Source organism: Mobula hypostoma, chromosome 1 (genome assembly GCF_963921235.1).
Source record: "Mobula hypostoma chromosome 1, sMobHyp1.1, whole genome shotgun sequence".
NCBI classification, from domain to species: domain Eukaryota; kingdom Metazoa; phylum Chordata; class Chondrichthyes; order Myliobatiformes; family Myliobatidae; genus Mobula; species Mobula hypostoma.
The window spans coordinates 183,391,865-183,416,469 of NC_086097.1; the positions used below are offsets into that span (position 1 = coordinate 183,391,865).

The following is a 24,605-nucleotide window of genomic DNA, read 5'->3' on the forward strand; positions in this document are numbered from 1 at the left end:
TTACAGTCAGGAATGAAGGTAAGAATGAATAAAATTGCAACATCTGAACAGAAACCTGCCAGGCTGAAGAAATTGTGTTACCGTTGTGGCAGGGTCTCATAATCACTGGACCAATGCAGATTTACAGGCAAAACTTGCAGAAAATGCAACGAAGTAGGTCACATACAACGTGTATGTCGGGCAGATAAACATAAATGGACTGCACAGGGAAGAGCAAAAGATAAAAAGTCAAGTTGTTGCAGTTTCAAAAAATGCACTAATATCCTGCTATTGATGAACATTCTGATAATGATGAGAGTGACACAGGACTGGGCAAACTAACAAGGCAGGTAATATGGCTTACACCAGTAGTCCAAGCAAAATAATTAAAATGGAATTGGACTCTTGCTTGGCTGTTTCAGTCATTCCACGAATGAGTTTGAACAGCATTGCAACGATAATGAATTGAAGCCTGCAGAGATCCAGCTAAGCACTTATACAGGAGAAAAGATAACTCCTGTGGGAACAACATTCATAACAGTGAAATACAACAACCAACAAGCCACATTGGGCTTGTATATGGTAAAAACAGGAAGGCCAGCATTTTGAGGTCGTGATTGGCTGAGACAACTACAACTTGATTGGAGATCCATCCACCATTTCCATGCCACATCCCCCGCAAGTCAACTGTCAATAAATTAAGAAAGGCATTGGATGATGCAAAAGTAGTTTTCAAGAACAGCAGTGGGAAACTAAAACATATCAAGGTTAAAATAGTGTTACATGAAAATGCCACACCCATGCTTAATAAAGATGTCTGGTTCCCTATACCATTTGAGATAAAGTGGCCATTCAGCTAGATCGCATGGAGGCTGAAGGAGTTCTCCCCATGCTTGAGTGGAGCCCATGGAAAATGCTGGTGGTCCCAGTAGCTAAAAAGGATAGGTCTGTCAGGATCCGAGGTAATTTTAGGGTCACCATCAACCCAGTACGTAAGTTAAATCAATACCCTCCTCCCAGAATCTTTTCAAACCTTTCTGGAGGAAAACACTTCAGCAAAATGGACTCAGCTGAGGCTCCCTTGCAGATGGAGATGGAAGAAGAGTATAAAGTGTTTCTCACCTTGCAAGGGGCTTTATCACTGTAATTTGCTTATTTTTGGAGTTGCATCTGCACCTGCACTCTGGCGGAAATCTATGGACCAGGTGCTGCAAGGCTGCCCAGGCACTCAGTGTTACCTGGATGACATCTTTGTTACTGTGAGAACGACAAGAAACATCTCAAAATCTCTAGACAGTATTAAAAAGATTAGAAGATTATGGGCTGAGAGCACGACTCAGCAAAAGTGAATTATTTAAAACAAGCATCACATTGTGGTCACATCATTGACACACTAGTGCGCTGAGAAATTTCAAGCAGTGGTGGATACCCAAGGCCAAAGGACTTGTCATGATTGCGTCTTTTTGGGATTTGTCAATTACTGTAAAAGGTTCTTGCCACACCTGGCTATTGTGCTTCATTCCTTAAACTCATTACTACAGATTGGAAAGAAATGGCAATGAACAAAGCAGTGTGAGGTGGCTTCCCAAAAAGTAAAGGAAGTGGTGATGTCAGACACTGTACTCACACATTATGATCCAGATCATCCAGTGAAGTTTACCTGACACCTTGCTTTCTGGTTAGGTGCATGATGTCACGTATTATAAGTGATGGAAGAGAACACTGTTCATCTCGTTCCCTTACCGCTGCAGAGACAAATTATGCACAGGTTGACAGACAGGCCTTGAATCTGGTTTGGGGTGTAAAATGTTTCAACCAGTACTTTTATGGGTTTTCAATCCACAGGAAGGTGTCCACTAACACCAGCAGTACAAATGCAGAGATGCGTTGTTTCCTGGAGGACATGATTCCAAGAGGGAACTAATCACGGAAATGCTGATGGATTGTCTCGTTTACCATAGGAAAAGGAAATACCTGGAAAATTTACAAGAGAGTAAATATTCTCCCTAATGCAAATCAAAAGTCCCCCTATCAAGGCAGAGATGATCCAAAGAGAAATGAGAAAATACCCCACACTGTCTCAGATCTACACGGCAACCCAAAATGGCGGGAATGTGCAGCAGAAATACCAGTTTTCCCATTTTTACGAGCACCGGGATGAACTTGCCCACGACAGAAGTTTGGGGTTTCAGAGTTGAGGAAACCATCCAAGCTGAGAGTTAGTGTTGGAACTACATACTGGTCATCTACACATAGTCAAAATGGAAGTGTTGGCTAGAAGCTTTGTCTGGTGGCCTGGGATTGAACAGCAGATCGAGCAGCTTGCCAAACACTGTTTGGAATGACAACACGTCCAGAAGATGCCAAGAGCAGTGCCTCTCCATCTCTGTGAATGGCCTGCATTGCCCTGGCCAAGGATTCGTGTGGTTTTTGCTGGACATTTCATGGGCACAAATATCTTCATAAAAGTGGATGCAGCTACAAAGTGCCGAGAAGTGATCTCAATAGTCTTCACTACAGCCTCGCACACTGATGTGTTGAGAAGCCTCTTCGCAAGGACTGGTGTTCCAGAACAGTTAAGTCAGTGATAATTGATCACAATTTGTTGCGGAACTGTTTCAGTCATTGCTGAAAATGAATGGAATAAGACATATTATATCTGCACAATACCATCCAGCTCGAAATGGCTTGGCAGAAAGGTTTATCAGGAGTCTAAAGAATGCACAGTGAGCAATGTCAGCAGAAGACGCTGCACTGAATCAGAAGCTTACCAATCTCCTCTTTGCATATTGTAATGCAGCACACTCCACAATCCACAAGCTATACTGTTCCTGGGACATCCCTTGTGCTCACGTTTGCATCTCCTCAAACCCAATCTCAGAAGGAGTATGTAGGAAAATTACTGAAACAAATTGAGGGCTCCTCAAACGATGTTCAGTGTTTCTCTCCCAGCAAGCTTTCCTGGCCAGGACTACAGAGATGATCAAAAGTGGGTACTTGGAAAGACTAAGGACTGAACTAGACCACTCTCCTAGAGTTGAAATTGCGTTTGATGTCATTTGGAGACGATACATCAATCAGTTGAGAGCAGAGTCAATCGTTAAAGAAAGGTGTCCAGAGCTGTCAGAACCGTTTCCTGCAGTCCCAGAGTCAACTCCTACAATCAGCACGGAGGAGGCCCCAGAAGCTGAGATTGTTTCACAGCCACAGGTCTCATCTGCCAAGCAGAGTGATTACCCTCCTCCCCTTGTCAGGAAGGATATTATCCCACAAGAGTAAGAAATCCTCCACAGCGATTAAATCTTTAGACCTTAATGGAACAATTTAAAATTTACCATGCTGTGGATGTCTTTATAGTAACTGTACTATATAGTGTGTGTGTTCAGGCATTCTGTTGACATAATTCATTATGAACTACATGTAAGAAGTACATGAATGGCATACGTCATGTTACGCCAGCATGTCACCTCAAAAAAATAAAAGAATAACTAAGTAGACAAATATCAAGGCTCTCAATTAGTTTCTGAAGTTACAAAGCATAACATCTCTTCCATTACTGAAAATTTAACATTTTATCTATCAATGTCTTTTCACCCTACTTTTGCAGCCAGCTCCTTAAACCCTTGTGGTAAAGTTTGTGACCCAACAAAACTTACTTTTTCCCCTTTTAAAATTCTTCCCAATACCAAGGTCTTTAAGCAAAGTTTTTACAGTATACTCCTATTTCTTCATTAAGAACATTTAATTTAAAAAATGTTTTCTCTGACTGGGTACTGGGAATGAGTTCATGTTTATTGGTAGTGTGGAATCTTCCTAATAAATACTTTACATCACCTGTATTTCAAAACAAGATATCCCACCACTTGGAGCACTGTGCTCAGTTCTGGTCGCATCACTACAGGAAGGATGTGGAAACCATAGAAAGGGTGCAGAGAAGATTTACAAGGATGTTGCCTGGATTGGGCAGCATGCCTTATGAGAATAGGTAGAGTGAACTCAGCCTATTCTCCTCGGAGCGACAGAGGATGAGAGGTGACTTGATAGAGGTGTACAAGATAATGAGAGGCATTGATCGTGTGGATAGTCAGAGGCTTTTTCCCAGGGCTGGAATGACTAGCACAAGAGAGCGCAATTTTAAGGTGCTTGGAAGTAGGTACAGAGGAGATGTCAGGGGTTATATTTTTATGCACAGTGGTGAGTTTGTGGAATGGGCTGCCAGCGACGGTGGTGGAGGTGGATGCAATAGGGCCTTTTAAGGGACTTGGATAGGTACATGGAGCTTAGAAAAATAGAGGGCTCTGGGTAACCCTTGGTAATTTCTAAAGTAAGTACATGTTTGGCACAGCATTGTGCGCCGAAGGGCCTGTACTGTGCTGTAGGTTTTCTATGTAGGTACAGTATCCAAAATCTGAAATAAAAACTGTAAATACGCAATAGGTCAGGTAGCAGCTGTGAATGTGTACGTGTCAGATCCATTAGTCTTCATCAGAGCCAGAGCATCGGAATCTCCAGCAATTTTTTTTTAATGGACTCTCTCATTAGACCAGTCGCACGGGATCGAATCTCTGTCCCGACCAGAAACTGCACTAACAGACGTTTTCACCCACCATCACTACTTGTCTGTTGATAGGGACCACATTGTGTACAGGCCATCTGGGAAATGTCATACCACTGCTTCTTTGTGCAATTCTCAACTGTTTGAAAAGGCAGCGAAAAGCTATCGAAGCCCATGGGTGACTGGAAAAGCGCCACGGCAGCCAACAGTAAAGACCGGGCAGCAGCCTCCATGCTCCGACCCAGCAACCGCCTGCTATCCCACAATCCCCGTGCACCGGAAAGTCCTAGAAAGCGCCGATTCTGCAACCTTTCACTAAATCTAATAAACTAATTTTACACGGAATTTCCGGAGATTTTCAATATTATTTTATTGTAGATGTTAAAAATCCGTTGCAAAATTTTAGGATTCAGTTAACCTTTAAAATAAATAATTTATTGGATGTGCAAAGCTGTAGGACCCGCCGAGCTCTTCCTGTGTTACGGAGCGCCATCGTGTCGCAGGTCGTATCTGCAACAACTAGGCGGGCGGGTGGGTATGGATTAGGTTTGCCCACAAACTTCTCCGTTGCCCGTCCCGTTCTTCCTCACAGAGGCGGTATTCAGGCCGCGGGAGATGTGAGAGTAAACGTCGGTGCCGAGGTGGTGATCCGGCTCTAGTGAAGAGGGGTTGGGGGTGGAGGCCTCGGCAGGAGCCGTCCAAGTCGCATGACGGCGAAGGCCGGACTGTGGGTTGGAACTGCAGCGATCGCCGCCGCCGCCACCGCCATCGGCTCTCTTGGTTGTTCATTCTTCCACCTCCTCATTTCCATCTGGTTCAGTGACGATCACCGCGGAGTTTTATGATGCACGAGTTCAGGATGTTTTATTGTTAAAATGTCCATACCCCCCCCCCCCGCAACCCCGATGTCTGTCTGACCCTTCGCTTCTATTGATCGTTGTACTTACTACAAGTGTGTGAGGCTCAGTTTTTTTTCATAATGACAAGAAATTGTAATGAGTTTGAGTAGGAAAAATAAAAGAAGTAATTGATGTTTTAGATGAAGAACAATGACCATTTAGATAAATCACTTGTTACTTACCACAATTAAAATAGTTATTCGTGTGGGTTCTCTTGCGGTTTTTTAACCAAATTAAAGTAGCGTGCATTTAAAGGAAGAGAAATTCTTAACTTATATTCGACACCTGGCAGTTTGATTTCCAGTAACAGAACAGAACTGAAAATAGAACGGGATTAAATCATTTGGAACTAAATTCACTGTATGAATTTTGAATTGTCAGCAAAGGTACGTCCCAGGCTTTTGGTCAATTGTCCAACCGCTCCTGGGATAGTTTGTTATCAAATTTGTTTCAGGAAGCTTCTGTAAATGATTTGTGACAGCAAGTCTTAAAGGTTGCAATATCAATGTAAATTACTCCAACTTTCTATCTGATTTTCCCTTGGATATTGGTTTTCAAATGAGCTGGGCCAAGTGTACTTCGATGTTTGATGTTGTAACTCTTCTGAAGAGAGATGATGTTAAGTGTTGGCCACAACAGAGGAGAGAGATGTGTGTTCTTTAATTTTCTTAAGCTGTTTTGTGTGGAAGGAAAGTATACTTCTTAACAAAGTAATAAATATACCACATTGGCTAAGAAATAAGAATCTGGAAATGCATCTTTCTTTTGAGAGTAACATGACAGACTTTTTATTGGTTCTGTCAGTCTAGGTACATTTCAATTTTTAAATTGTTTTTGATGTTTTAATGTGCATAAAAATAAGTTTATAAAAATGTTGCTAATTGATGAAAATTGTTAGGTGGTCTTGGTATTTGAGAATCCCAAAGTTAGCCTGCTTCCTATTCTTATTGTTACAGGTTTGACATTTGTCAATTATTTTCTTGCAGTCTATAAAAGTTCGCTTTAAGACGCTTGTCTTGGTGTCTTCTGTTTCTCAAAGGCAACTTCTCTTTGGTGGTAAGTGTTTTGGAGAAGGGGGTTGATTTTAAAGTACCATCCTGACTGGTTTAATACATTGCATTTGTTATTGTTACATAAATTCTTCAGAGAATTTTTCAATGAACACTTTCTATTTATACAGTAAGGAAATCTGGAACAAAAAAATTACTTTCCTTATGAATTTGTTATTTTGAAACTGGAGCTTCTGTTACAGAGCTCTTGTTTCCTTTTTTGCCTTGAGTACTTATTCAGCGGATGGTCAGTTCTTGTTGACTAGAAAAATGATAAATGTCTGTCAGCAAGTGTTGAACTTAAACAACAGGAATTCTGCAGATGCTGGAAATTCAAGCAACACACATCAAAGTTGCTGGTGAAAGCAGCAGGCCAGGCAGCATCTGTAGGAAGAGGTGCAGTCGACGTTTCAGGCCAAGACCCTTCGTCACTGACTGCACCTCTTCCTACAGATGCTGCCTGGCCTGCTGCGTTCACCAGCAACTTTGATAAGTGTTGAACTTATTCTTGTTTTAATGCAAGTATTTAGTTGAATTACTATTTCTGGTTATATCAATGTAGTCTAGGATTCTAAGTATATTCTGCGTTATTGTTTTTTTCAATTGTGCAAAAATATAAAGTAATATTGAAATTGGTATTACAATTTATAAACTTTTCCAGCCTATTTCAGTTATTTTAACTTCAATTTAGAAGTGTATTCTAATGATCCTTAATCCCAGTGATGCTGTTTTTCTTTTGCAGTTCTCTGATGTTAGAAAACGTACCATTTGAGTCGGTATTGGATCTTTTTATTGCAGGTTAATAAAAATAACAATTCAGAACTTGAATAAATAGTTAAGACCTTTTCATTCAGAGTATTATGGACAAAAATAATCTTCTGAAAATCATAAACTTAATTTAAGAAATGGGATTTAGGTTTTATAAAATGTTGCATTCTTTAAGTGGGAATTTGGTATGCGTGTTGTCGTCTGAACTTGCCTCCGAATTGATGTAAAGTGCAATCCGTGGTACCTGATGTTCTCACTATTGTGAAAAATGTGAGGATCATCATCACAGTCTAATAAATTATTTCTCAAGATGTTTGCTGGATTGCTACCTACTTTCTGAATTTTTTCATTGCCTGTAATTATTAAAGTAGATTGAAATTGGCATGGTTGTGGAACTGCTTGCTCTTTCATGGTATTTTACATCTAATTTTTATTTGATCACCTAGAGTAAGCAAACCAGGTTACTGTTTGAGAAAAGTAATATTGCACCTAGTGTTAGCAGAATGTTAATTGGTTAAGAGATGAAGAAAAGATTTGATATTCTGTACATTCTTAACAGGAGCCTAAGGAAGAAGTTGATAAATTATGGTCATTTTTGTAGAATTTTATTTGTTTTTTAAGAAATGGGTCTTTTACTCATTGGGGAAAGAAGAGTAGAGTAGAAGTAAACTGGATGTGACTGGGTAGTTACACATTTGCTATTCACCATGAATTTCATTCCACTTGATACTAGTAAACTACAGTTTAGCTTTTCTCATATTAAATAGAATTTCAGCTGTTCTTCAGGCCTAGTGTTGCATTGATGTGGCAGAGTAGTTATCTTCCGAATTTTCGAATGTAACTCCATTTGGTCTTGGTTAATGAGTTGAGGGTTCTTGAAATTTGCCTTTTTTTAAACTTGATATCTTATGTTAAAAATTATTGTGCAGAGTAAGAAGAATTTGCTTCATTTTGTTTGCGCATTTCTCACTTATTATTTAATGAAGTACCCAGAAACTTTTGAAATAATTTGACGTCATCCTGTGTGCCTTTCTTGCTTGCAGGTGACTTTTTCTATTGATCAAGCTCAGCATGGCTGTGGTTATCCGCTTGCAGGGGCTCCCAGTTTCTGCAGGAACCTTGGATATTCGTCACTTCTTCTCTAGATTAACCATTCCTGATGGAGGGGTGCATATTATTGGTGGTGAACTGGGAGAGGCATTCATTGTGTTTGCCACGGATGAAGATGCTCGGCTTGCCCTGATGCGGTCGGGTGAAATTCTCAAAGGGAACAGAGTAAAGCTAACACTAAGTAGCAGAATTGAAATGCAGAATATAATTGAAATGAGTCGTAAGCAATATACACGCACTGGTGATGTGACCAACTCTGGAAGGTTGGGATTGAACAATACTGGCACAAGTGGGTTAGGTAACATATCTTCTACACTAGCTGTGAACTTGGTTTCGGCTATGCAGCAAGGAGTCAATAGAGGTTCATTTCATCCCAGTGATATTGGAAATTCTGATATGGACAACTATGGCTCTCGCATGGATCCCATGATGAGTGGTACTGTGTCCACCATGGCATTATCTTCACAGAATCTTGCAGTTGGTCCAGCTCACTCTATGTCTACATTATTTGGCATGACTTCCAGAGGATTGGGAGGTAGTTCTGATAAATTTAATGGCTCTACTTCAGTGGATCCCTCTGCTGATTCAATTTACAGTCAATTAAGAGAACCAAGAGCATCTTTTAATTCTGATCATCTTTATTTACGTCTGAAAAGTATGCCCTATTCTGTAAGGGAGCAGCAAGTAAGAGAATTCTTCCATGACTTACAAATTGAATCAGTTCGTCTAATGAAGGATTATTGGGGCCTAAGTAACGGAGAGGGTTTAGTTCGATTCGCCAGTGCTTGGGATGCAACAGAAGGATTAAAACGTCACAAACAATACATGGGGCAAAGATTTGTTCAGGTCTTTCGAGCTACAGAAGCAGAATGGCTTTCTGAAGGAAATGATTTATTTGTAGAAGATACTCATTCTGATATAAACCAAGGAAATAGAGGTCAGTCCCCTCCTCGCGAAGAAAAATATCATTCCCGAAGACGATCAAGATCACCACGAAGGCGCAGATCACGATCTCGTTCTCCTTACGATCAAAATTTTTATGTGCAACTAAAAAATATGCCCTATGGTATTTCCAAAAGAGATGTGCAAAATTTCTTTGAGGATTTGAACATTGCAGATGATCAAATTTATCTTCTATATGATCTTGATCGTAAAAGTACCAAGGAAGGCTTTGTGAAGTTTAAAAGTGCTGTTGAGCATCGGAAAGCTCTAAGGTATCATAAAGAATGTATCAGAAACCGTGCAGTTTATGTTTATCCCATCTCTAAGAAAGGCATGTTGGACTTTATGGACCATGTCAAGAAGCAAAGATCAAGAGAAAGGTCAGCTTTTAACATTGAAGATAAAAGGTCCCTGTCAAGAGAAGAGGCTTATTCCTCATCAAGATTGTACATTTATGCCCGTAACCTTCCTTTTGATGTCTCCAAATCTGAGATTCGTAAATTTTTTGAAGGTTTTGGTGTGGCTGATTATGGAATCCATATACTTGTTGATAGTAATGGCATTGGATTAGGGGAGGCTGTGGTCAAGTTCAAGTCTGAGGATGAAGTACTAAGGGCTGAGTGCTTATATGGTAAAAAGCTTGGAGGAAGAGAAGTTTTGCTAAAGCCAATTTCTTCACAAGAGATATTTGAACTTGGTGTTGGTTCTGTGCATGAAAGAACCAAAAGCCAGAAGGAGTGGGACTATTTTGGTTCTTATAGTAGTGGTGGTGATCATTCTTTGTCTCTTGATATGCATGAATCATCTGAGCCTTTCGAACCTTCCAGTGGTTTGGGTTCTGTGCCCTCCATGCAAAGACCAAGATATAGCCAAGAAGAAGAATTTTACAGAGGATTCGACATGAGAAATGACACTTCTGGAGGCTACACTGGAGGTGGATTTGGATCTGGATTTGATTCAGGCTGTCAAAGTAATATGAGAATGTCCAGTGGCAATGCTCTTGTGAAGGCTTTTAACCTCCCTTTCAAAATCTCGGTTAATGAAATACTGGATTTCTTCTATGGCTATCGTGTTATTCCTGATTCTGTCACCGTACGGTACAATGAGAAGGGTTTACCTGCTGGTGATGCTGTTATTGCATTTGAAACAGTTGATGAAGCGGTGGCTGCTGTTCGAGAACTGAATGAAAAGCCAATTGGACAAAGGAATGTCAAACTAACCTTGCTATAAGTTTAGTGGAACCTGACGTTTTTTAATGAACAGATTTTAGATTCTCTGAAGTAAAATGCAGATACTGTCTGGCCGTTGGTTCCACTGAATGAATAACTTAATGAGTTGCTATCATTTGTAACTTTCAGGCAAATATGATTCGTGTTGAAGTTGGTCTTTGTTTCAGGAGTTACCAGAAAATAGTTGGTTCTGGTTTAACTACTTTGGGGTATATTATATTTTGTCTTGATTGCTATAGTTTACAAGATTATATTCTAATGTTCAGTTCCTTTGATTTGATGGGGTTTGAAAGTTAAATGCTGTTGTCATATAGATGGTTTGGAAGTAAACGTGAGTAGTTTAGCATGCAGAAATTCTGCATCAGTTTTATTTTTCACTGTAAAAGGATGATTGAGTGAAATCTTTTAAACTCCATCCTGAACAATACTGTGTAACTTTTTTAAACCTTCGATTTTGTTTTCTGCTTACCCTGGTTTTATTTAAGGAGGGTAAGTGGTTCTGAGGTGGACATGTACTGACCAAATTTTATTCTAACCATGCCCTTAATATTAATGCGTAATTTCATTAATTGACTTAAAAGCATATGTGCATTGTGTCAATCAACAAAATGGAGACCAGGTCAGCTGGTATAAAAATGATCAATTAGATCACTAAGAATTAGTTTATTTGAAACCACTACAAAAAAAAGATTCTATTTTCCCCTTGTATATTGAAGGAATATATAAATGACTTGCTTTTTGAATAAGATATAGCTTATTGGTCAAGCATATAAGTGTGTATTTTATTCAGTCTCTTGCCAAATAAGGGTGTCTTGTTAGTGAAAAAATATGAAAACTGGTCCCTAAACATTATTTGTTTAGCAGCATAGGAAGTTACTTACAAGTGTTTGTTTAAGGTTGTGGAGTAAGGTAGTGCAGTTCCATACCTAAAAAACCGAATTAATACATGTTTCAAAGTTATTCCCTCTAATTATATGAATTTGTACAGTGTGATTCTTGTCAAGAAAGACAGCAGGAATTTAATTTTTGCATTTGTAGGCTTGTTTAAGTTTCAATTAAAAATCTTGAATATCTTACTGGATTTGTGTTTACTCAAACATCTTGTGTTGTGTCGGGTTAAGGTAGCGAATTTCATAGTAAGTTTCTTGTGGTTTTTATATTTTAAGAACACACTTAACCATATTTCATGTTTTAAAGATCCTGCAAAAGTTGTATTTTCTATTTGCACTTATTCTATACATTTTTCCCAATCTAATTTCATTGGATACTAGATGGATCAGCTAATATGTGGTATGCATTTTCTGGTAGGTTTATTTGAATGAAATAGGTTCTTTTGAAGCAGCTTTTTGTTAGATGTGAAGTGAGCAAACAAACATTTCTTGCTAGGCGAGAATATTCAAGTTATGAAGCACAGGATCATGCTAGTTACTTAGGTGTTTTTTTTAATGTGATGCCAGCAGTAAAAACTAGCTGGAAAATTACTGACTTCACAACTCTGAAAATACTATTTTACAGACGATCGGCATTGATGCAAATACAGCAAAATAAATTCAAATAATTTAGGTGAATTATATTTGTCATCTTCCTGTTATGTCATGTAAAAATAATAGGTGATATTTATTTGTACTTTATAAATTGTAAGCACTGTGTTTTCTCAGAGTATCTATCTGTTTGCTTCAGAGAGTGTGAGTGAATGGCAAGTGAACACTTTTGAGATACAAATAGCCTTTCTTTCGTAAGTTGTTTTGAAATAAACTTGGTTTTGTGTTCAGTAATCTTGGAATTGCCCTTCCTGGGAAGGCTGGCATTTATTACTGACCTCATATTTCCTATTGAGAATATTTGCCTTGATTGCCTCATGTAGCAATATCCTGGTCCTGATACTCACTTTAAAACAACTACTTTTATTTATATAAGGTATGACACTAGCCTCTAGAAGTTTTCCCCGAGTCGTATTCTCTTCGAGGCCAACTGTAACATCAAAGAACCAGAATCAAGTGAATAATCACAAGTCTGCTTCAGAAATTTTGTTCTTGCATTTGTATTTTGACTAAGGTTCTAATATGGTTTTAAACTTAGTTATCTTACAGAACCCAAATTATGATTGGTGAGCAGGCTATTAGGTTGTTGTGGCCTTGCACTATTTCCAACCCTCAGAAAATGGGAGTAAATTGATGTGATTGGCTACGTTAAATGCAACCAGCTTTGGTGGCAAGGTTTGAGGAATGCTCACATGGACCTAGATTTTATAAATTGTTGGTGAACAATGGTGTTACTGCTTTATGAAACAGTTTAACCGGGAGTTTAGCTTGTTCTGAAGTTAATGTCTGCGATACTGTAGCTGGAATGTTGTCAGGGCTTTGGCTGCTGTAATGATAGAAGCAGAGAATGATCATGCAGTTGTAATTTCTGGTGGATAATGTTGGTGGTTACCTGGATTCTATGAGAGTTACTATCTACTTGATTTCTTGTAGGTGGTGTTGCAAATACCAGCTATGTTTCGACTTTGCATGTTAGTCATAGATGAACTCTAGCCTCTTCATTTCATTATTTTGTGCATGTGACCAACACTAGGTTCGTCCTAAACGTAGCAGAGTTTCAGAGCTTTGACCCAATCTAGAGATTGCCTGGTTCAGAAAATGACACGTTTTTTAAAGCTTGCATGTGGGTAGTCCTGTAACCTCCCTTTGGCAAAACTGAAAATAAAATGTTGCTTTTTGTGTAGTCATCTATATTCTTAAGTGAAATGGATCTACCTGTTTTGCTATGCAAGGCAATGAAAATTATAAATATCTAGGTCCATATAGTTGCTGGTTTGATAGAAAAGGTGTAAAATAGAAAATCAGAGATTTTTTATAGAAAATTTTTTTAAGGATTTAATTCTGTGTGCAGTAAATGAGTTTTATTAATTTTCAGAGGTCCTTTTTAATTATTCTTCGTTTTGCAGCACCACAGTTATTTTTTATAAGACACACCATTGTCATTTCATTCATTTTGGATTCAAGTCTTTACACATCTTTGGCATTTACTTGCTTGTATTTAATTGCATTTATTAAATTGGAGAAGAAACTTGACAGTGTACTGAATTGTCCCAGCCCCTCTTTTTCCCACTCTTCCACCTATTCAAGAGAGTAGGGCCAAATTCTACTTGATGGACATTTTTCTTTAATGACGACTTTGGCTTGGCATCAGACAGACTTAGAAAAATGTTGATCGTAAGATAATAATGACAAGATATAGGAATACAATTCGGCCATTTGACCCATCGAGTCTGTTCTGTTATTCCATCATGAAAGATTTATTAGCCTCTCAACCCTATTCTTCCTTCTCCCGATAACTTTTGATGTCCTGACTAATCAAGAACCTATCAACTTCCACTTCAAATATACCCAAAGACTTAACCAATGAATTCCACAGATTCACTGTCCTCTGGGTAAAGAAATTCCTCCTTATCTCTGTTCTAAAGGGATATCCTTCTGTTCCGAGGATGTTATCTTTGGTCCTAGAATCCCCCACTATCCTAGAATCCTCTCCACATCCACTCTGCCTCAGCCTTCCAGTATCCGATGGGTTGCAATAAGATCCACTTTCTTTCTTCTAAACTCTGGTGAGTACCCGCCCAGAGCCATCAAACGCTCTTCATATGTTAATCCTTTCATTCCCGGGATCAGTCTTGGGAACCTCCTCTGGACCCTCTCCAGTGCCAGCACAAGTGCCATGTTCAGATATTCAGAAGTCAAAATTAAAAATGAGGTGCACAAGTTTTTGATAAGATCTGAATTGCACTTTAAACAAAACAAAAACTTTATTTCATATCCATGGAGATCTAAACTGGCACAGCATCTGCAGGTAGATTGCTTAGTGTAAGTGCTAGAGAGCTGCAAAATTTAACAGTCTGCCAGTAAAGTCCATGAGGAGACATTTACGAAGTATATCTGGAGATGGCCTGTTTCCGTGCTGTAATTGTTATATGGAAAAATGCTGATAAAGGTTGGTCAGTATTTTGAGGGAATTCCCAAACCTCATGCCATTTTCTTGCAACATTGTGCCGTTACATTTAATGTATTTTTAAAGGGACTTGTACAATTACTCACTTTTTTTAATAATCAGACATTTTTCAAAAGTTACTTTTTTGAACACTCAAGCCTCTTTAAATTGTAAAGTAACTTTGTAAATAATGTTCAATGACTTAAAAATAGTCAAGATCCACTTAACATTTTTATGTGGTTTAATGAGATTTGTACAGCATGTAAAAATACTGTACTTAAACCTTGGTGGTTTTGATAAAATTCACATTGATGAATAGAGTTCAGTTAGAACAACCTTTTAGTTTGATCTCTGATGGTAAATTTTGTCAGACTTGGAGCATACTTTGTTCCAATATCCAGATGAAAAAAGATGCTTTTATCACTGTTTTGATAATTCATAAATTGGGAAGTACTCCACTGGTGAATAATTGTGATTCTTTTATACTGAAAGTTTACAGCCAACATTTATCTTTAAAAACATTAAGCTTGTGATTATATTTACATCAACTGTGAAGGTCACTTTCATGGGTCTTGAATTCTATGGGATTAGTCATCACCTGACCCACAATGTGCTCTTTGTGAATCCACCTGTTGGTGTGTAATAATTTGTGCAATAGCATTCATCATCCATTAGCTATCATCAATACAAAGGGCAGTATAATCACAGGTAAATTGGATAGTGCAAGTATATAAAATGTAGTAATATCATTCCCTGGTGGCTAAATAAATAAGGTAAAACAATTTATTCTGCAATGAGTAATTATTTCATATAAATGAGTGAACAGGTTTACACTGAAATAAAATCTGACAAGATACCATAGATTGGAAAAACTCAGGTCTGGCACTGTCTGTGGGAAAACAGAGACATGTTGGCACAGAGAGAGAAAAACAAGTCAGTTTTAAATTGTAGAGAAGAGGTGGGACAAAAGGGTTATCTGTAAGAGGGTGATGCATTGGTAGGCTTTGGGATAGGTGGAGGAGTTCTATTAGTTGGGACAGATGTGCATTTGGAGGGTGCTAATGCAACAATCTAAGGTGTTGCAGATATCAGCTGTGTTATATATTTGCTCTAGAAAGAAAGAGGGTAAAATTGAGTCAAAATCACATTTTTGACTTGCAGTAGAAATGGCTTGTTCTGATATAAAGAATGAAAATGTGTTTTGAAACTTGGAAAATTTAACATTTACTGTAGGGAGATTGAGGTGCTGTTCCAAAAGCTTGTATCAGGTCTTGAGATAGCAAGAGGCCATTTAGAGATTAGAGTGGGATTGGGGTTGAGAATTAAAATAGAAGGCAGCAGGAAATGTTATTGTCATCCTTATCGCCAGAACTTGGCTACTTTGCAGAAAGTGATCACCTGATCGTGTTTTGGTTTCTTCAATGTAGAAAAGACCACATTGTCAATACTGAGAGTAGTATACTTGATTGGAAGAAGTACAAGTGAATCAATCACTACTGGCAGGACTTTTTGGGTCTTTGGATAGTGGACCTTATACACCCTAATAAAGTGCACAAATATAATTATTTTCCTTCATGTATTTTGTAGGCAGATGGACTTAACAGACAATTTATTTCAAAATTTTGTCTAGAATTTTACAGAATGCTTAGAATTTCACAGGATAGTTACTGTCAGTGACCTAGTTCAAGTGAATAATATGGGCTAGTAGTATGACTTATAACATAGCATATAAAAATCAACTTTGATCATGTCTGCATTAAATCGTCTCTGTTATCCAGTACGAACACTCAGTTTGCGTTTGTTTGTTACCACTTTCTTGATGCAAATCAATGCGGATTAAAAGTAATAAAAAGGTGCCTTGTGTGCACATCTGTCAAAGGATATGTAGACTGGATAAATGGCATGTCAGTTTCTGATCTAGTAAATAACAAATATATTGACAAATTTCTTGAATATTAAGCATGTTTTTGCAGAACTAAAATAATTTGTAGAAGAAAAATTTTCCCTTCCACTCAAATGTGAGATAAATTGTGCTGACTTGAAAATTAGCTTACCTCACATCTGAACATTTTGTGCAAAATTTGTGTGTGGTGCTGTCCCTGGCTTGTGGGTGGAAAAGGCCTTGTAACTCTGAAGCTGATTTGTAATAAAATCAAAGTTCTCAGAATAAATTTGGGTGAAGACCACGTCTCTTAAAATATGGTTGTTTTACTTGGTGAAATTAGAAGTAGTTCTGCATTCCAGTAAGAAATATTCTTAGAATTTATGTTCTTGGACCCATTTTATGAAACTAAAAAGGAGAAGTTGCTTTACTTTTTGTTCACAATTGGTCATTGTTCTGTTACAGGCATCTCTTCTGGATATTTCTGGATGGATGGTTTACTCTTCCCAATGGGTGGCTGGGGATCATAAGAACAGAAGATTTGATTTATCTTGTTATTGTTTTGACAAACCGGCAGGGTATTCCATTATTTAGTTGATGATCTAAGATTGAATATTGTCCATCCTTTAAAAAAAATTGGAACTGTTTATACCAGTGAAACTTGGAATAACTTCATTAACCATTCTTTTAAAAATGCAGAAATTTACTTAAGTGTGGAAAAAAAAGGTGAAAAATCTCCTCAGATAATTCTGTGGATATCGCTGAGTATGGCAGAACAGAAACACCCATTAAGCAAGTTTTTTTTAAACTGTAATATTTAAATTTTACACTTGCTCACCGTTGAATGTGCGCACATCACAGATGGGCATAATGTGATACGAACTTAATTATAAGCCATATGTTTTATAAGACAGAGGAGCAGAATTTGGCTGTTCAGTCCATCAAGTGCTCTGCTATTCCATCATGGCTAATTTATTATCACTCAACCACATTATCCTACCTTCTTCCCATAACCTTTGACACCCTGACTAACCAAAAGCTTATTGACCTCCGCTTTGAATTTATTCAGTGACTTGGTCTTCACAGCCATCCGTGGCAGTGAAATAATAGGTTCATTTATTATCAAAATATACAATTCTGAAATTCCACAGATTCAACATCCTTTAGCTAAAGAAATATATCCTCATCTCTGTTTTAAATGGACATCCCTCTATCCTGAAGCTATGGCCTCTGGTTGTAGACTCTCCCTCTATAGGAAACATCCACTCTTATCTCGGCCTTTCAATATTCGATAGGTTTCAATGAGATCTGACATGAGAATGAGTCTGACATTGGTGGTGGGTAAGTTATTGGAAGGTATTCTGTGGGACTGGATATATGTATTTGGATAGGCATGGACTGATGAAGGGTAGTCAGCATGGCTTCATGTGTGGTAGGTCATGTCTAACCAATCTTGGAGTTTTTTGAGGAAGTTGCCAGGAAAATAGATGAAGACAACATCCACTGCCTTGCCTTCATGGACTTGGGTAAGGCATTTGACAAGTTTCAGCCTGGGAGACTGCTCAAGAAAGTTCAGTCACTTGGCTTTCAGGATGAGGTAGTAAATTGGATTAGACATCGGCTTTGTGGGAGAAGCCAGAGAATGATGGTAGAAGGTTGCGTCTCTGACTGCTGGTGTGCTGCTGGGATCGGTGCTGGGTTGCTTGTTGTTTGTCATCTATATCAATGACCTGGATGATAAAGTGGTTAACTGGATCAGCAAATTTGCAGATGACACCAAGTTTTGAGGGTGTAATGGACAGTGAGGAAGGCTATCATGACTTGCAGAGGGATCTGCATCAACCAGAAAAATGGGCTAAAAATGGCAGATGGGATGTAATGCAGACAAGTGCAAAGTTTTGCACTTCCGTAGGACCAACCTATTAGGAAAGATGGAATAGGTTGGGACTGTGTTCGTCAGAACATAGAAGATTGAGAGGAGATTTGATAGAGGTATTCAGAATTATGAGGGGTATAGGTAGGGTAAATGGAATCAAGTTTTTTCCAATGAGGTTGGGTGGGATTACAAGTAGACGACGTGGTTTAAGGGTGAAAAGTGAGAAGTTTAAAGGGAACTATTTTACTCAGAAGGCTGTGAGAGTGAAATCAGCTGCCAGCACAAGTGGTCCATGCGGGCTTGATTTCAACGTTTAAAGGAAGTTTGGATAGGTAAATCGCAGGGATATGGAGGGCAGTAGTCCTAGTGGAGGCCGTTGGGTCTAGGCACTTTAAATGGTTCTGGCATGGACTAGATGTGCCGAAAGGTTGTCTCCATGCTGTACTTCTGTATGACTCTATCCTCATTCTTCTGGCCTCCAGCGAGTAGGCCCAGAACCATCAAACACTCTTCATGTTAATGTTTTCATTCCTGGAATCCTAAACATAAACCTCTTCTGGATGCTCTCTAATGCCAGCACATCTTTTCTTAAATAAGGGGCCCAAAACTGCTCTCAATACTCCCAAGTGCAATCTGAGAAATGCCTTCTAAAGCTTCCCATAACATCTTTGTTTTTATATTCTAGTTCTCTTGAAATGAATGTCAACATTGCATTTTCTTTCCTTACCACTGACTCAAGCTTTTAGGGAATCCTACATGAAGACTTCCAAGTCCTTCATATCTCTGATTTTTAAAAAAAATAGTCCTCAACTTTATTCCTTCTACCAAGGTGCATGACCACGATAATGCTACTTTGCCTATTCTTCCAATCTGACTAGATCCTTCAACACTGTCTGTCCCTCCACCTATCTTTGAATCATCTGCAAAATTGGCCACAAAACTAGGTTTCAATTCTGCCATCCAAATCATTGACATATAATGTGAAACCTCTGCAGAGCACAATTAGTCACTGGCAGCCAACTATGGAAGGCCTGCTTCACTCCCACTCTGCCTGTCAGTCTGCCAATCTTCCGTCCATGCAGTATGTTTCCTGTAATACCATGGGGTCTTGTTACACAGCCTCATTGTGGTGCCTTGTCTTCTGAGAATCCAAGTAAACAACATTCACTAACTCTCCTTTGTCTATCTTGCCTGTTATTTCCTGAATTCCAAAAGATTTGTCAGGCAAGATTTCCCTTTAATGAAACCATATTGATTTTGGCCTATTTTGTCAAGTGCTTCCAAGTACCCTGAAACCTCATCCTTAGTAATGGACTCCAACGTCTTACCAACCACTGAAGTCAGGCTAACTGGCCTATAATTTCCTTTTTTTTCCCTCTATCCCTCCCTCCTTGTGGAGTGACACTTGCAGTTTTCAGTCCTCCGCAACCATTCCAAAATCTAGTTCCCTGGAGTTTAAAATGGACTTTGTACCTCTACAATATGTGCGTTTTATCGCTGTTCCTTGATGTAGTTGAAGGTTTCCATTCTGTTAGGGCTATAAGGACATTTATGAACCATAAGAGGGGAAATCTATGAGCTGATTGATAGTAAAAGGCACTGGGAAAATTGTATCTATATGAAATTTAGACATATTGTGTGGTGTTGCAGTTGTAACCATGGGGTCTCTGCATTGAATGTGAAAGAGACAAGTTTCTGAAATGGAAAGTTTTATAAGAACAGAAAGGCTCGTGTAGGGTAGCCAGTTGGGCTGACAATTTAATTAATGTAGTTGACATTTGGGAACAAAATTTGACTCTTGGAGAGGGACTTGGGGTAAAAGAAGTTGATTAACAACTATGTGGATTTATAGATGGAATGGATTACATGAGTAAAGTGTAATTTTTTAAGAGTTGGTTTATTCAAGACTTGAGGAAGCGTGTATTGCTTATTAGTTTAAGATTATTATAGTTGAAATGTTGGCACAGATATAGAGGCTGGACAGTCTCCTATAGCATGGTTTACCTCTCCCAAGGTTGACATCAGTTAATGGGACAAGCCTTAACCTGCTCAGTTTTGAAATAGAACACTGACATTGTATTTAAAAGACTATCTTGATTTTAATTGCTGTATATGAGATCAGAACTTGGTAAATTAGGAAGTGATCCTCTTTATACTGTATTTGTAACTATTCCCATTCACTAAGCATTATTTTAGGTATTGGTTACCAGAATCTGTTACAAGCTCCACGTTGAGTAACAGAATTCAATAAAATATTTGTTGGCTGTCATTATCTTTCAGATATCTGGGGAGTTGAACCTCAAACTGCTCATCATGGTTACACCTGTTGAATGTGAACTTTTGCTCAAACATCACAGGCAACAATTCAAAAATGCATTGTTACATGTACCTTCTTACTGCTTAAAGCCACACAGTAGTTTTGAGTTTTAATTTTAGATTAAAATGAATAGTTAGAATTATTACAGTAATCTATTGTTTTAATATATTGAAATCAAGAGTGTGAAGACTTATTTCTCCCCCAAAATGTTTGCAGTTCCTACAATTTTTTGATAAACTCATTGTCACTTTAAGTTTATTTTTAATAACCATTATCCTGAAAAACATTCTGATCTGAGGCTGTGAACATGGAATACTGAAATGCATTTCCATTTTGTAGGCATACAATCTCTATGTGATTGATACCATATACTCTGGAAGTTGCCAATATAGAAAACCGGTGCTATATCTGATGGTATCCACAGAATGTTTTGCTGGCTTATTCATTGTTTAAAATGGCTGCACTAGATCTCCAGACACATTACAGGTCATCAATCAATATTAATAAAGAAATTCAGAAATGTTTGAAATTAAACATCTACATTTGTTTTCCATTATATGATTGATAAATGATAAACAACAGTGAATAAAATTGCTTCAATTCTTTCACGGTAGCTGTGTTCATAACTTTGCCAGCTATTTATATAAGTACATTAGAGAGAGAGTTGAGAGTCAGGTTTTGGACTTAGTAAAATTAATGATTGAACTGGTGAAAATGCTGATTGAGAAGGCATCATAATTGCCACGGGTAAAAATACTGATAGAAACCAAATCTTTGAAAGATTTCTGTAGACTGCAAATTTTATTGACCACAATTCCCTCACCTTAATCAGATGGTGTGAGAAATTATTTGGTGAGGGTGAATTATGAAATTAGTCAGGAACTTCGAAGCGTAAAAGGCAGTGTAAAGCTGATATGCTGGAACATGTCAATGTTAGAAAGAGGATGTGCTGAAGTTTTTGAAAAACATTAGGATGGATAAGTCTCCAGGACCAGATGGGATGTAGTCCAGGTTACTACATGAGGCAAGTGAAGAGATTGCTATTGGTGATGATCTTTGCATTCTCCCTGACTATAGGAGAAGACCAGAAGATTGGAGGGTGGCAAATACAGTCATAGAACACAACGGCACAGTAACAGGCCTTTCAGCCTTACTAGCCGGTGCCAAAGTCTGATTCTGCTCAGTCCCATTGATTTGCACCTGTGCTATAGCTCTCCATACTCCTCCCATCCATCTACTCTTTCAAATTTTTTTGAGGAATTGAAATCGAATTTGAACCTGCATCTGCCACTACTCTCGAGTGAAAATGTTCTCCCTCACGTTCCTATTAAATATTTAAACTTTCATCCTTAACCTATGACCTCAGGTTGTAGACTCACCCAACCTCAGTGGAAAAAGTATACTTGTGTTTACCCTATCTATACCCCTCATCATTTTACTTAACCTCTATCAAATCTCAACTCTTTCTCTTGCACTCCTTGGAATAAAGTCCTAACCTATTCAACCTTTCCCTATAAATCAAGTCCCGGCAGCATCCTTGTAAAATTTCTCTGCACTCTTTAGACCTTACTATATGTTTCCTGTAGGTAGGTGACCAGAACTGCACACAATTCACCAACTGGGTCTTAGCAGTGTCTTATACAACTTGAACGTAAAATCTCACTCAGCTGATATACCTAGTTATGAAGGCTAACTTCTCTTTACCGCCCTATCTACCTGTGATGCACTTTTAAGGAATTATACATCTATATTCCCAGATTTCTCAGTTTCCTACCACTCGCCATGCAAGCCCTACCCTGGTTTGTCCTCCCAAAGTGCAACACCTCGCACTTGTCTGCGTTGGATTCCATCTGCCATTTTTCCAGTTGGTCCAGATCCCACAGCAAGCTTTGATAGCCTTCCTGGCTGTCCACTATGCTCCCAGTCTTGGTGTCAACTGCAAATTTCCTGATCCAGTTTACCACATCAATACATAGATAACTATACTGATCTTCAGGAGGACCAATTTTTCCCCATGCTGTCGTTTTGCTCTTAACGGTTTTCTCCTTCAATTCATCTGCTAGAGCACATTCATGCCTTTTTAGCTCTCCTGGTTTTCTCCTTAAATGCTCTTTTGCATTTCTTATAGTCCTCTAGTACCTTAATTGTTCCTTGCTTCCTTTATCTGCTAAAATTAATGTTCTCTGAAACAGGAATCGAACCTAAGCCACAGTGGTGAGAGTGCAAAATCCTAACCATTAGACCAGCGTATTATTCCTTTGTTCAAGGAAACTAGTAGGAATAATTTTCGGAATTATATACCAGTGAGTCTTACATCAGTGGTGGAGAAACCATTGGAAAGAATTCTTAAGAGATAGGAATTTCTCTTAATTTTTTTGAAGTGCAAGGGCATTAAGTACATAAATTGACTACAATTCACAAATGAAGCCAGTAATTTGATATTTTTCGCCTTCATTTAAAAACATACATTGCTACTTTTATCACAAATACTTTTCAGCTGTCAATAGCATTGCCCAAGGAATGTATCAAAGAAGAATTGAATAAGTTTTTATACACTGATTCTTGGAAAAATCGAATTGTTATTTCATAATTGTAACACTATGGGCAATCTGAAATTAAAACAAAATGTAAGTAACAGTTCTTGTATTTTGCATCAGCAAATATTTGTAAAAAGAGTCATAGTTTTTAATTCAAGTTGATGGTCTTTATGAGCACTAGAAGTAAGAAGCTAAGCACATTTTATGCTATAGAGAATGGGGATGGTGAAGAGAACAAGGGAATATCTGATGGAGTGTAATTGAGTTGGAGCAATTGTGGAGGGATGGAGTGGAATGGAGTCTTTACTGGAAAGGGAGTGGGATACATAGTAAACAAGATAGCAATAGGAGTATATGGGTTTGTAGTTGATACTGGTTCATAACATGACCTGATATGCAATGAACAAGATGGGAAAGGAATGGAATTGGTTAGACAATGTGGAACTGAAATTAAGGTGGAAAGTGGGGAAGTAAAGGAGTTCTATACAAGAGTAGGAAGAAAAAGGTAAAGTATGACATAGGGTATAATTTAAAATAAAGATTGTTCCATGTAGCCCAGAAGGGTGCACAGCTTCAACCTTTGTGGGAATATGAGTGGAGTTAAGAGATAAGTTGTTTAACATGCATATGAGTTCTAACGGGTGGAGAACAGGCTGGTTGAGCCTATGTTCAAGGAAGAAGCAACGGGCCCTCAGGCCATTATGGTGCAGGATGGAGATGCAGGGCGTTTGGACATCAATGGTGAAAGTGAACCTGTTGCAGGCAGGGTATTACAAACTGTTAGATGAATAGAGGATCATTGGCTTGCTACAAAGGGACTGTGGTGGTTGGTTGGGAGGCTGTAAATTTTCCCTAACTGGAAGCCCTGGATGAACCATGAAATTTGCAATCTGCTGAGGCCAGATCAGTGGCATTCAGGTCTGGCAATTACTGATAGTGATAGAAACATCGAAACATAGAAAATAGGTGCAGGAGTAGGCCATTCGGCCCTTCGAGCCTGCACCGCCATTTATTATGATCATGGCTGATCATCCAACTCAGAACCCTGCACCAGCCTTCCCTCCATACCTCCTGATCCCCGTAGCCACAAGGGCCATATCTAACTCCCTCTTAAATATAGCCAATGAACTGGCCTCAACTGTTTCCTGTGGCAGAGAATTCCACAGATTCACCACTCTCTGTGTGAAGAAGTTTTTCCTAATCTTGGTCCTAAAAGGCTTCCCCTTTATCCTCAAACTGTGACCCTTCGTTCTGGACTTCCCCAACATCGGGAACAATCTTCCTGCATCTAGCCTGTCCAATCCCTTTAGGATTTTATACGTTACAATCAGATCCCCCCTCAATCTTCTAAATTCCAACGAGTACAAGCCCAGTTCATCCAGTCTTTCTTCATATGAAAGTCCTGCCATCCCAGGAATCAATCTGGTGAACCTTCTTTGTACTCCCTCTATGGCAAGGATGTCTTTCCTCAGATT

At 38.6% G+C, this 24,605-nt stretch overlaps 1 protein-coding gene across 13 annotated transcripts in view; it reads left to right on the top strand.

Moving 5' to 3' along the window:
• Positions 1-4,978: 4,978 nt before the first annotated feature.
• The window catches only part of LOC134353283 (RNA-binding protein 12B-like), a 45,252-nt gene continuing 25,625 nt past the window's right edge, over positions 4,979-24,605 (top strand). The window contains exons 1-4 of one of the 13 annotated variants that reach the window (XR_010019582.1): positions 4,979-5,486; positions 6,420-6,489; positions 7,225-7,280; positions 16,866-23,827. Coding sequence is in view for 8 of the 13 variants with exons in the window: in XM_063061316.1 (XP_062917386.1) it covers positions 8,322-10,532 (2,211 nt within the window). In the remaining 5 variants the exon portion in view is untranslated. The other 12 variants (XM_063061316.1, XM_063061335.1, XM_063061322.1 and 9 more) reach the window with 12 other exon arrangements.